This window comes from Oreochromis aureus, linkage group 19, assembly GCF_013358895.1.
Source record: "Oreochromis aureus strain Israel breed Guangdong linkage group 19, ZZ_aureus, whole genome shotgun sequence".
NCBI lineage: Eukaryota > Metazoa > Chordata > Actinopteri > Cichliformes > Cichlidae > Oreochromis > Oreochromis aureus.
Window position 1 is genome coordinate 22,288,972 of NC_052960.1, and position 14,124 is coordinate 22,303,095.

General features: G+C 42.6%; 1 protein-coding gene across 3 annotated transcripts in view; it reads left to right on the plus strand.

Moving 5' to 3' along the window:
- The window catches only part of akt1 (v-akt murine thymoma viral oncogene homolog 1), a 31,852-nt gene extending 17,728 nt beyond the window's left edge, over nt 1-14,124 (plus strand). For all 3 annotated transcript variants that reach the window (XM_039603545.1, XM_039603547.1, XM_039603546.1), the window contains exons 3-14: nt 1,760-1,888; nt 3,494-3,605; nt 3,912-4,038; nt 4,590-4,721; nt 4,874-4,939; nt 5,404-5,472; nt 5,612-5,737; nt 7,145-7,273; nt 10,355-10,569; nt 10,712-10,799; nt 11,007-11,109; nt 12,162-14,124. In XM_039603545.1, the coding sequence (XP_039459479.1) occupies nt 1,760-1,888; nt 3,494-3,605; nt 3,912-4,038; nt 4,590-4,721; nt 4,874-4,939; nt 5,404-5,472; nt 5,612-5,737; nt 7,145-7,273; nt 10,355-10,569; nt 10,712-10,799; nt 11,007-11,109; nt 12,162-12,241 (1,376 nt within the window). In that variant the 3' untranslated portion in view covers nt 12,242-14,124. The remainder of the gene's footprint in view (nt 1-1,759; nt 1,889-3,493; nt 3,606-3,911; nt 4,039-4,589; nt 4,722-4,873; nt 4,940-5,403; nt 5,473-5,611; nt 5,738-7,144; nt 7,274-10,354; nt 10,570-10,711; nt 10,800-11,006; nt 11,110-12,161) is intronic.

Genomic DNA, 14,124 nt, shown 5'->3' on the forward strand with positions numbered 1-14,124 from the left:
TATCATAGCGGCTCCGTCCAGCTTTATGTATACAGGCTGTGAAGGGCATCCCGTGTCGTCGCTTTATGTGGGGAGGAAAAAATGTAGAAGAGAAGCAGGAAGGGGAAGTTGATGATTTTGACAGATTACAAGTGACAAATCTTGAAAAATGACACTCAGCCAGTTTTAATAATTCATGTGATTTCTTTAAATATTTTAGTATAATGCGCACTAAATAGAGTAGATATTACAAGCTGATGTTTGCTCTGTACTGTCTAATCTGCTATCAGTTTCATCACTCAGAAGTGTGTGTGTATGTGTGTGGATAACAGAAGCTCATAGGACAGATCTTTTACTTTTTACACACACGCGCATACACACACCACACTTCTGTGTTGGAGGAAATGGGGCAATTAAGGACAGCTTGGTATGGCACTGCATGGGGTTAATATGCGGCTCCGTAATTAAAAATAAATTACAGTTTTCCTGTATAAATATTCAAGTTCCACTCCGCTGTGTGCCACTGCCTTGTTATGGTATGTAAGCTATTTTTTTTTTTTTTTTTTTTTTCCTCAGTCTTCACCGTCTGCACAACATCTGGCGCAACATTTCCTGAAGCATCACCGGAATAAATTGAGTTTCGTCTGCCTAAGAGAGATTCATTTGTGTGATGCCAGTGTGTCTAAGTGAATGGGATGGACATGCTTGGCTTGAGTTTAAGGCTGTTGTCTAGAAAACGAGGAGTGTGGAAAGTTTTGTATGAAAATCAAATTGAAGCGTTGGCATCCACCGTTACAGAGTTAAGAACTGTAGGAAATGTTAAGCCGGACTGCAGATTAAAATGTTTTAAGTGAAGTTAAAAATTCTACTTGTTAAAAGTGTATGCAAATACTGTTTTAAGTTGCTTAAATGAAAGGCAGTTTTTGCTGAAACTAAAAGCGTGAAAGTGTAAGAAGCCTGAGGATATTTGCATACGTGATTTACAGAATTTTAATTGTGAAGCTGCTTTCACACATGCACTGAGAACCCACATGTGTTGTTCAATCATACTGGAGCTTTACCCGTACGTTAGATTTTTACCATGCCTGCTGTGCTGTTGGAAGAATGACACGATCAACTAACTGTCACACTTCAGAGAGGGCAAGTGAATCCTGCACACTCTCAAACAAGAATATTTCCAATGGGAAGAATGTGTTTGAAGCTTGCATTCCTCCATTGTGTGCTACAAGTGAGAAAAGGCCACTTGAAACAATGTCCCATTCCTCATTCTCCTGGTATTCGTTTGATTTCTTGCGTAAAAATGGCTACAGTGGAATTTTAATTACAAAAAAAAAAAAAAAAAAAAAAAAAAAAAATCTAGTCTCCTTCCTGGTGAAATTAGTCAACTTAGATCCTCAAACTCGGGACAAGTCGGGACAAGATTATTTTGTTTTGTTTGAATATCCTGTGACAATCTACATTGCAAATGACTGTTGAAAGAGGACGTACCACGTGGAAGGAAGTAGTCCTGACTCGAGCTTTAAAAACAGCATTTTTGATTTTCACTAAAAGAAGGCCCTAGTGCTTTCAGTGCTAATTTAATAATGTGTTATACCGCTGACAATTTATATGAAAAGAAATCACTAAAATGTAATGAGACATTCACAATGTTTATTCCTCAGCTTTCGAGACTGTAAAAGCAAGTAAGGTTTGAACAGACAACACCGGAGGGGGGGGAGAAAAAGGAGTTGGTCACATGCTGTTTAATTTTGCCTCCTTTTCAATCTTTTTCTCTTATCAGGAGAATACATCAAGACCTGGAGGCCAAGGTATTTTCTCCTGAAGAGTGATGGTACATTCATTGGCTACAAAGAGCGACCGCAAGATGTTGACCAGCTGGAAACCCCCTTAAATAACTTCTCTGTAGCACGTGAGTATCTGCTTCAGAGAAACCACCACATTTTTTCCCTTGTTTCTTGGCAGCTTGTTTTCACCCCTATTTTGTTTGCTGCTCTTCTTAACTTGCATACATGATTTAAGTTCAGTTCTTTATACTTCTTCTAGTCTCTACCCACACTGAAAAGAAGTTATTAACAGTTTGACAGTGTATAAAGAAAAGTGTGGAAGACCTTTTTGAACAAGTAACCCCTGAGTTTACTCATCTGGCAGCTTTCTAAATGACTTTGAATAGAAAGAGAAATTGCTGTGTTATCATCTTAATAGTACGGTGACGCGGTTTTCAGTAGGAGGACCGCTCCGAGCAAAGGGAGCTCTGCCACTGAACGTGCACGCAAGATGTTTTGACTCCTTACATTAATGCATCAGATGGCAGCTCTCTTCTTTCTGTGCAGTCCCCGAAACTTTGTTTGCATTGTGACAGATAATAACAAAAACAAAACAAAACCAAAAAAATGCCCAGAGCAGCTCGACTCACTCGATCTTCACATCAGAGAAAGTTGCTGCGATAAGCTGCGCAGATGACTGAACACAGCAATTAGACGGCATACTGTTTGTTTAACAAAATGTTTCCTCTCCGACACTCTTGAGTTATCGTGGCCATTAGCCGCCTGATTTCAAGTATTTATCTGGGCTCCTCTCGGAGGTTCTGTCTCCATCAGCGCTGGCTTTGCTTTTGTCACCACTGTGACCCCACCACAGAGGACACATGGTGCGTCGTTGCTGACGGGGCCGCTGCAGCTGGATTACATATTCACCCTGATGGAGCCATGTTGGATCTCAGTGGTGGTCCACTCAGAGTCCTCCATCCATCAGACGCAGGCCATTTTGTGTCACGTTCTGACATATTTGCTGACATGTTTCATTTGGGAACAGATGTTACTGCGAAGGAGGTGCAGATGGAAATCTCTGCTTTGTAAATTCAGTTATTAGACTGTTGTGAGTAATTGTTTTTGCAAACTGCTTACAAGACAATTATTTGCTCCAAAAGTGGGAAAATTTCAGCAGAAGCAATAAAAGAAGGGTGTGATGATGTGCATGATATGAAATTCTTAAAGAACAAGACTGATTAAGCCGGGTGTGTGCCAACGTGGCGAGTTAAACATTTCCTGGTTTGAGTTTCTCAGACCTGAAGTTCTGTTTCCTTTAGCTGATTCATTTTAGTGGAAATGTGAGATCATCTCAGGTTCTGCTCTGAGAAAACAAGATGTGACCTTGGGTTTTGGAATTTATCGATGATTCAGATCAATAATTTAACATGTCTTTTGTCAGATCCATCACTGTCTGAAAATGACTAGTAAAGAGTTGCTTTTTAGAACAACCGTTAGGGAATGATTCGGAATATGTGCCGGATTTAAAGCACTACAGATACAAAACATTTTTATTTTTAGAGGGACTGACGATTTAAGCATCAGTTGTTTTCTCCCACCAAAGTGCACCTGTTCTTTTCCAAATTGGCCGAGATTGTCTGTTAGGACAGCGATAAAGATAAATGGCTATAACTGTGGGTCTGTCTCTCCCCTCTGCTCTCCTACACACTGGCCCTTCTCTTCGTCTCCATCTCCCCGGCTGTGGTCAGAGTGCCAGCTGATGAAGACGGAACGGCCCAAACCCAACACATTCATCATCCGCTGCCTGCAGTGGACCACTGTCATCGAGCGTACCTTCCATGTGGAGACCCCCGAGGAGAGGCAAGTGAGACGCAGACCCCTCTCTGCTCACAGAGCACTTGAGCTCGAATCATCCGCATGTTAAGATTTGGCCCGGATCGCTATGAAGTAGTTTAAGAGCTTAGTTTTTCTAACATGCAGAAGCGTACACCAACATACATATTTAATCATCATTATACACCTTCACCCTGTGCACCGGCTCTTGGCAGAAGTCACACTTGAAATTGCCTTCCTGTTGATAAGAAGACAATTACATGATTGGGCTGCTGGGGTTGCTTGGTGGTAAATGGACTGATGTAATCTCTCTGCTGCTTGTGTCTCCCTCAGGGAAGAATGGACCAAAGCCATCCAGGCAGTGGCTGAAGGCCTACAGAAACAAGAGGAGGAGATGATGGACTCCTCCCCAGACCCCATGGACATGGAGGTCTACCTGACCAAACCCAGACTCAAAGTGGTACTAGCTCATTTACACTCAATGTGTCTTTGTTCAGTTATGTCCTCATAAATGTCTCTCTCGCTCGTTCTTAACTAGTGAGATTGCTTCTCGCTGTTAGTACAGCTTTTTTATTTTTCCCGTCCTCATTTGACAATTACTACTCCTTCACCCTCCCCAGCTTATTTGTACTTGCACAGCTTCGGCCCACAGCTTCTTTCCCAGCATCAGTTGTGGGTGGCTTAGCACCAGTTAGCATGCCCACTAGGTTTCACACATGGCCCCCTCCCCCCACATGTGTCATGACTTAAAGGTCCAATGTCACTGGATTAGATGTCCCCCGCACAACCATTTTCAACATTCTCTCCAGAGCTGGGGGTCAAAGGTTAACTGAGACACAACCACATATATAGGCCAAACCATTAGAGGAGTGGAAATTGCTCTGTGGGTGAGATGGTGCCTTAAATGCTTCAGCGTTGTTGTCAGTGGGATTGCGTGTCCTGTTTAGAGTCTGAGTTTGTTAATGCTCCTGTTTGTAACCAGATGCTGCATTCTCCCCCATTGCCTTGCAGACTATGCACGACTTTGAATACCTCAAACTCCTGGGAAAAGGCACTTTTGGCAAAGTTATTCTGGTAAAGGAGAAGGCCACAGGACGCTACTATGCCATGAAGATCCTAAAGAAGGAGGTGATCGTAGCAAAAGTGAGTGGCTGCCAACGAGCAAGTGAAGGGGTGAAAATTCACTGGGAGTCTGGGGGAAAGCAATGACTGATACCTAAATAGTGATTGAGAGAGTTGCACAAATACTGTCCTTTTTTTTTTTTTTTTTTTTTTTTCCCCTTTCTTGTCTCCAGGATGAAGTGGCGCACACACTCACAGAGAACAGAGTCCTCCAGAATTCAAAGCATCCGTTCTTGACAGTAAGGAGCTCCTCCATATACACAAACCAAACCTTATTTTAACTCGCACAGATCCTCAGAGGCCTCTTTAGTCCAACCCAGAAGCATCCATTCAGAAAACAGAGGCAGTTTTTGTCAGGAATGTTTTGAAGTGCTGTGCTTACAAAGGCTAGAGTTGCTTGGGGCCTTTTTTATTCAATTATTTTTATTTATTTATTTTTTTTTAAATCTGTTAACCCTTGCTTTGAGGTGGGTTGTAATGATAAGCTCCTCCCACATTTTAGATCTAAGTGGTGGGTGAAGGCAACACATTGTCTGTGCTGTGGTTTTCCTCCTCTTCTTTCGAAACGTTTTAAAATGTAGCTAAAGCCGCAATGTGTATTGTGATATTTCATGTTACCATTAGCTGTTAAAATGCCAGCTTCCTCTTGACTTGGTTTGAAACATGAAGTTCTGCTTTGAGGTTTTTGTTTTTTGATCTGCAGGGACTGAAATATTCCTTCCAAACACATGACCGTCTGTGCTTTGTCATGGAGTATGCAAACGGTGGTGAGGTAAACTAGTTTAATCATCGCTAAATGTGCATCTGTAAATACTTTGGATGTTGACTGTGTTAATTTCTCAGTTCCTTCTTGACTGAAAAACACTTATTTGTTCTCTGCGTCCTTGTCAATCTCTCCCACATCCCCTCAGCTTTTCTTCCATCTTTCAAGAGACCGGGTGTTTTCAGAGGAGCGTGCGCGGTTCTACGGCGCAGAGATAGTGTCAGCTTTGGACTACCTGCATGCTGAAAGAAACGTGGTTTATCGGGATCTAAAGGTAGGCGGGGAAATGTGTCCTCACTTCCTATCATCCTAGCAGTCAGCCTCCCTTTCTCCACCCTCCTCCCCTTCACTTTCTTTCTCCCTCCCCGTGGCAGGATATAAATAGGGTCTGTCTCCATCTAGAGCAGTGGCCAGGCCTTATTGATCTGCCTCCCCCAGATCAAACTCCAGACCTCACTGCAGCTGGATGGAAGTCCGGCCTGTACGTTGCTGCAGCCAGACAGAAATAACTACCACAGCCCCTTTGAACAGATCACCACCAACCAGTCATTATAGTACACACAAAGTTCTCAGTGGGTGATATCACCGCTCTGTGTGTGAGATTGACGTCATTCTTTGTGTTAGCTGTTTTCTTTAATGGAGGGGGGAAAAAAAGCCACACATCTTCTCAGAATGAAGTTTGACATTTCCAACTGCTTCTTGTTTTGCATTTGAGTTTAAAAGGTAAACAGAAGTGTGAGAGGGAAGATGACATTGGAGATGGATGCTGCAAATTGATAAGGCATGTTTGAGTTTAAGAAGGCTTTGGGGAGGTTATCAGTTGCAGTGGGCTTCTGAAGCCTTAATACTTCCAGCTGATAAAACTATACCAGCCAGGTCAGCATAGCACTCCCCCCATCATCCCCTCCCTTTCCTCCCTCTCTCCCTTGGGTTTATGAGCCAGGCTCCCAGCCTGCTAGGGTTCTCCTGAAAATGCCAGAGTAGCAGGATTGGAGGATGTGCTGACTCTGGCCGGGCGCTGCTGGCCACGTGTGAGCTACAGCTGCCAGGTGACTTTAACTGAGGGAGAGAGACGGCGAGGGGAGGGTGAGGACATGCTGATATTAAAAGGCCATGTAACCTCAAGTCATGACACTGCATAATGCATGTTTTTCAGTCAGTTAGGTTTACCTGTGTATATGTACACCAGGTACCTTTTCATATTCACGCTTTTTGTGAGTATTTTCACAATATTTATGTATCAAACTGAGAAAACAAAATTTAAAGTGTAGAGATCAAAAAATGTTTTCTTTCCCTCACACGTCGTTGACCTGAAAAACTTTCTTGTAAGCCATCAGTTACCATCATATATCACCACAAAGCACAAATGACTAAGAATTGGAGGGGAAGAAGGCCGTAAGTGTTGCTTGTTTGCACAAGTGCCCTATTGGTAATTTACTTCCACATGAGATACCTTATTTGGATGACATGCATAGTTACTTCCAACCTAAGGTGTTTAATGACTAAATAGTTTTCAGTTAATTAATTACAGACGTTAGTTGATGTTTATTTTTTCACAAATTCCTGTAAAAGACTCTTGTTTCTGATAGATAAATATATGTTTGATCATTTAATAATTTATATTAACGTCATCTTTTTGGGATGTTTAACCAAAGAAGTAATTTTTCTGTCTTCTCCACAGCTGGAAAATCTTATGCTGGACAAAGACGGACACATAAAGATCACAGATTTCGGCCTGTGTAAGGAGGGGATCAAAGATGGCGCCACTATGAAAACCTTCTGTGGGACTCCAGAGTACCTTGCACCTGAGGTAAACACAACAGTGGTTCAGCCTGCTGGAAAAAGTGACTTTAGTGTGTGCAGAAAAGCCCGCTTTCTGTAGTTCTCTATAGATCAGTAACAAATTAAAGTAAGCTGAAGCAATAATTTGGTGTCAGGCCACTTTAGAGCTGCAAACAGCTTTGAAATCTGGTGTGTGTTAGATGGTGGTAACCACATTGTCTAATGGTGTTCACTTGGGTTGACATTTGGTGACTAATTTACTCGTCCAGCTGTTCTTTCACTAACTGCTGGTGCAATTTAGGAATGAATCTGTATTTCTTGGTTTTCTTTGCTCTTTTTATTCAAGTTTCTGTTTTAATTTTAAATATGTGTCTATATTGGTGATATTTTTTCAGATGTGCTGAGCCAAGAGCTCTCTACCTTGCTTTAAAGTAAATAAAACCAAAATTATTGTATTTGATTGAACTAAATAAGATAAGCTGGAGCCCAGCATTAAATGCTAGTCGTGGTGCATGTGACATTTGTAGAGAAAGAAATGGTGTGTGGTGTTGAACATTAGTAAAACAAAAGGGCTGTTATCCTGAAATGCCTTTCTAATCTCTAGTTAAGGTTGTGTTAATGAGTATGCCGTGTGCTCAGGGTAGGGCAGCCTGCTCTCATGTTATATGACAAGGGGTGTGGCTACCCTTGTTGCGTGCAGGTATGACAAGTGCTGGAGTGGGCTGTGTAACCCGAGAATTCATTGTGAATGTTTGCGGTGGTTGGGTGGGTTGGTGTCAGTAAGTACATGTGTGTTTGCATGAGCCCCGTGCCTGCTGCCATTTAAAAAAAAAAAAAAAACAACAAAAAAACAACAACAACAAAAAAAACAACGTTTTCCAGGAGAAGGTGTCCATGTTGACACAGTTGCTGTATCGTTGTTTTTAGTCTGCATTTGGAATTTTCTGGTTGGGGGAGGAGGAAGGGTAATTGGCTGGCAGCATTTCAGGAAACGTGAGCTTCCGCACTCTGAAAAGAGAAGAAAAACACACACACACACACACAGAGACCACATTGGCTACAGCTGTTGTGTGGCACGAAGGGAGCCACAGCCCCCGATGCTGCCTGGGGTGCCTCACCTGACCTGGGCTGACTCAGAGCTGGTGTGAGGACACTATTACAGAGTGCTTCAGGGCGCCTCTCGGGAACACGTACCTGTGCTGCTTGCCGAATCAGATGGAACTCCCATCTAATCATCAGCACCAGGTAAAAGTCCGAGCTTTAAGTGCGTTTTCCATACATTATTCCTGCCCGTTCCAAGCTCAACCTAACCCACTTCGCTCCACCACCGAGTTGCATAGCCCATGACGGCTCCAACCTCGGCAACTGAGAGAAGAGAGACATCAGGGGGCGTTGCCATGGCAACGGGGTCGCTGGCAAGCGTCTCTGTGGAGTGCGGGCCAGGCAGTGTTACAGGTTGTTCTGCAGTAAACAATGACCTTGTTGTGTGTGCTGCACAGGAATGCTGTAACGTCTGGGAATATTCCACCCAGAGCAGAGGGTGGGGGTGGAGAGGTGGGGGCGAGAGGGAGGACAGACCCAATCTGCAAAAGCCTGATCAGTTTCTCTCAGGAGTGAGGAGTAGGAAAGTTTCATTCAGTCACTTTTTATTAAGTAGTAGAAAACTATTATTGGCCAAGGGATTTGGCTTTTAGGGAACTTCTACAAAGGAAAATGTAAACAGATTTAATCTAGCCACTGACACTGATCTGGATTCACCACTTTAAAAAATTAATGGCTTTGAGCAGAAAAAGTGCAGTATACAGAGCAGAGCTCCAAAGCAGCAGCAGCGCTGTGTGTGTGTGCCTTTTATCCTCTCTCTCCTCACTATCTCTGCTCCTTTGGGGAAGTGTAACAGTATTAGTTTGGGGCTGGGGTGCAGGCAGGCAGGCAAGCAGTCCTGGTTACGTATATGAGGGATGAGCTTGGCTCCTGCGCTCCTGGCAGCTTCACAGCTGTGGCGCTCTTCTACATATATGGGGCAGCTGCAGGCCCAGCTGTCGCACGGTGTGAATCACACGACAGCAGCGCTGGAAATAGAGACGGCCCAGTAATCCTAGCCCCGCACCGGCTTCACGTTACTGCCCCTGCCCTCATAGTCGTCCTCTTCGATGCTCGCCGCTCACCGCAGCACCCGGCTGTTTGCCCACAGACACATGCACTCGGCTTGCGCATGCACATACAAAGTAGTTTTGTTCCTTTTACGGACACATGCGTCCATCTGTTTTCCAGGACCTTCTGTGTCCGACACGGTTGCGTCCGTATCCAATTCTATTAATCCACTCATCTTTTTACTTAAGATTCTATTCTTGGGTTGGAATTACCTAGCATCACACTGCTGAAGGTTTAAGAGAACAGACTGTTCTCCTTGTCTCGATTTCACCTTCAACATCCGCCTGGTGAGGTAGAATCCAGTACATGTCCCCAGAGACCTTGGAACAACTCCGCTCAGCAGCACATTAGTCATGCAACAGGTTTTGCTGTTCACTAAGCACAACACTGGAGGAGTTTGTCTCATTAAGAACTGTCAAGAAAGTCACTTTATGGAAAGACTAATACTAAATATTTCTCTTTCTGAGACTCTGGCTGCGTTCATTGAGGTGGTTTGTTTGTAAGACCCTTGTCTGTTTGGTGCCATACATAAGCGACCCACACCTCTGCTGCTTGCTGATCTGTATGTGTGGAAGGCCCTGTGGTGATTAAATATGCAGGGCTCTGGGGGAAACTCTATCCTTGCTCCTAATGTGAGATGTGAGTCAGTGTTGGCTGGGGCTGCCTCAGAAGCCCAGACCAGGGGGAAAAGCAGGTGATTTTTGTTGGGTGGGAGTGAGTTGGTGTACGGGGGCAGCCCAGTTACTTACAGTAATTGTATTTGGTTTACAAAGCTGCAGTTCTCACAGCCTTTCATGCCTAACACATGATTAGTTGTCAACCATAAACTGTACCTGCAAAAGTGTAAGGACTACTTATAAGATAATAGCACATTATAAATCTGCAACAAGAAGTTAAAATGACTCAAGAGAATCCAAAAAATAAAATAAAATTTCGCTCACCTTTCTCCCCAACCCAGGTGTTGGAAGACAATGACTATGGCCGTGCTGTAGACTGGTGGGGTCTGGGTGTGGTGATGTACGAGATGATGTGCGGCAGACTGCCTTTCTACAACCAAGACCACGAGAAGCTATTTGAGCAAATCCTCATGGAGGACATCCGCTTCCCCCGGACCCTTGGCCTTGAAGCACGCTCTCTGCTCTCTGGTCTTCTGAAGAAAGACCCAAAGCAAAGGTGACAACCTTTCTATTTGGTGTTTGTGCAAGGAAATGTACGTTCCTACTATGAGATTATGATATAAAATGGTTGGAATTATCTACATTAATTAATTTTGTCATCATGCATCTGGGTTTGATCTGTTTGTACTCGTTTCCAGGTTAGGTGGAGGACCTGATGACGCCAAGGAAATCATGCAGCACAAGTTCTTTGCCAGCATTGAATGGCAAGATGTTTATGAGAAGAAGGTGTGTTTCTGTAAAGCTTCCTCATTCCCCTGTGATTGTCGTCTCTGTAAGATCACCAAACTTGGTCAGCTATCGTTATCTCGGAGGTCAATAAAGTGACGCCACCCATTTAGGCATGACATGGATTGTCATCAGACTGGGAAATGGTACCAAACTGATTGAAGGCTCTAATGTACTGATACGTTTGTGTCTTCTCTTCCACAACAGCTGGTCCCACCATTTAAGCCCCAAGTTACATCAGAGACAGACACGAGATATTTCGATGAGGAGTTCACAGCACAAACCATCACGATTACGCCACCGGGACAAGGTAGCGTTAAACATGCACACTCTGGGCACCCATACAGAGTTTCCTACTGTGACATATGATGAAATCAAATCTGTTCATTTACTGAGCAATTGTGTGACCTTGTATTTGAGCCTGACCTCTTCGTTTGACTTTATTACCAATTATGACTTTTAAATTGATAAAGATGAAATGAGATATCTTTTGTTCTCAGAGATTGCTGAGTTCCTTCACCTGTTAAAAATGTTATACTTGTATTTTTTTTTTTGAAGAGTTGGAAAGGTGAAATACAAGTCATTCACCCACAGAGGTTTTTGCCTCTGTACAGAGTATTGTGCTCTATCCATGTGCTAATGCTTCAGTTAGTGGTGGAGGCCTCATAAATGTGAATGCAGAAACCTTCCTGCAGGCATAACTAGCTCCCTTGAGAGCAGCCTGCCCTCTCCTGGAGAGTCGGGGCCATTAAAAGCACAGCGTTGTGCCTCGTGAAATTCTCAAATGCACTTCTGACAGCTAGTATATTAATGGCAATGGAGTGATTATGGGTTACTAGCTATGATACTGGAAAAATGAAATCCATACATGTTATTTATTGAAACATAAACAAGAAATGAGAAATGTGCATATACCATATACTGCAATAGGTCAAAAGGTGTGGTATACTCTGGATAGGTTGCCTCTCGCTATCAGAGAGTATTATTCATACCTATGGACCCTACAATTATTCAACCCATGCATGTTCTTGCACGAGAGGGCCCAGCCTGTTAGTGGATTTAAATCCAGGACTTTCTTGCTGTGAGACAACGGCTAACCACTGGTCCATTCTGCCATCCTTACAAAAACTGACAATCGAATATCTGTAGAAAATCTTTTTCAGAGCGGAGACAGTTTACATGCCTCCATTACTCTGACAGGGATAGACAGTTATTAAAAAATTTATGTATTGTTAGAGATATTAAAAGTTGGCAAGCTTTCACATCAGTTTCTGTATATTGCTTAAATCCATTACCTCTCCTAAAAAACCTAAAAAACGAAAATAAAAAAACCTGACCATTTATTTCTCCCTCCATCCACAGATGACAGCATGGAGTCCTTTGACAGTGAACGGAGACCCCACTTTCCCCAATTCTCCTACTCTGCCAGTGGGACGGCCTAAACGACTCTCAACCATTCCTCCGGTCTGACCATCTCGCTTCTCCCCACCTGACTGCACTCTCAGAAGACCGGGGGCCCAAACCCTCGTCCTCCCAGCAATCGTCTGCAGAAGCTGTCTTTGGATGCAACAGTCGCCATCTCCAAATTACCTTTTCCAGGAAGAAGGAAATCCGAGACAACATACCTGTGTGGCCTTTGAAGACTGACCACGGAGATAACACTACTGTTCATTTCCTGGTTGTTTATTACTATACTGAGCAGGCAACCGTACACCGTAATGAATGGGGAGATGTAGCTATGCACAACTTACGCTACTGCTATAAATCAGATTTTTTTTTTTTTTTTTTTTTTTTTTTGTAAACACAATTTAATGTCACCATAACCATGTCAGTTAGAAAATGGGCATACTGTGGACCAAATACATCATGTGGGAAGAGTGTATTGTTTGAGTGGGTGATCAATCCCTGTTTTAGTCCATTCAGACATTTTTTTTTTTTAATTTTTTTTTTTTTTTGCTTCATAAGTGAATGTACCATATTAAATAAAGTTAATATTCTTGCATACTTATGTGTTGTAACACATGGCTAATTCTCCTAAGACTGAAATGCCATCGTGTGGAAAGGATCTTTATCACTTTCCTACTGCTGAAAAACCAACTCTTGTCAGTATGTTGTACTGTCACACCACATCATGGTAAGTCTGGTGAATGGATTGTGAAATGCAGTCTGATGCGAGGAAAGGCAAATATGCAAAGAATGCAGCGCGATTAATCATTAAGGCACAAACTGGCCTGCAGTGAATTTTATTTTATTTTTTTCTTTCTTTCTTTTTTTGGTAACTGTTTGCACACCAGAGTCATTGAGAAGACCCCCGGTTACCTGTTCAGGGTAATAAACAGCCTCTGCAGCCTCCTCTTGAAGTAAGTGCTTATAGTTCCTGATGCCTTTTTATCTCCACGCTGTGCTGCAAACATCACCTGGTTTCCCTCTGGTGAGGGTCGCTTGGTTTCGACCCTTCTCAGAATCTCTGATCTCTCCTTTGGGTTTTTCCTTCATGTACAGTACACTACTGGGTGTTTTCCCCGCCCAGTGCATTCGCTGCAGCCTCAGTGAGGTCACTTTAACATAATACACGTCTTTTAGGAATACTTTGCAAACAAACAGGGCTTCAGGGGATCCGTCATCTTTGATTCGCCCCTTTCGGGGTCTTATATCCCTTCACAAGCTTCTGAGTTATTTATGAGACCAGCATTGATTATATTAAGTTGTACTGTGCCAATGACATGCACTTTTTCTGCCCCCAAATGATTACATTTGGACTCTTACTTGTACTTTAAGGTCGGAAAAGAATAAATTTGCTTCTTTTTATAATATGGATTCAAATGTTTGTGAATGCAAATAAAACCAGATTTGCTTGTCGGTTTTTTGTTTTTGTTTTTTTTTTTTTCTTCCTTTTTAAAGAAGGCTCAGGCTTCTTTTAAAAGCATGCTCAGTTTCCGAAAGCACTTCAGTATATTTAAGATGACAGATAATCTTTTTTTGTTTTTTTTTTTTGTTTTTTTTTTTTCTTTTTTCTCAAAAAGTGCATAATACATTATTGAATGTAATGGTTTTTATGTTTTCTCTTCAATCGTTTGCAGACCTTTTGTTCGGTTTTTGAATCTGTTACTTTTTCCTATGCACACGCGCCCTTTGCTGTCACCTTCTGAAAATAGGGAAATTCATTTTGTACTTTTTGTTTTTAATTTCAATTTCATTTTTTTTGTACCAGCCCTCCTGTATTCCTGAGACTGAGGACACCAGCTTTAGTAAACAATAATATAAACTTTGTACACTGTTTTTACTTGTCTCTTTCAAATTGATGAAATAAAAGGTCTTAACAATA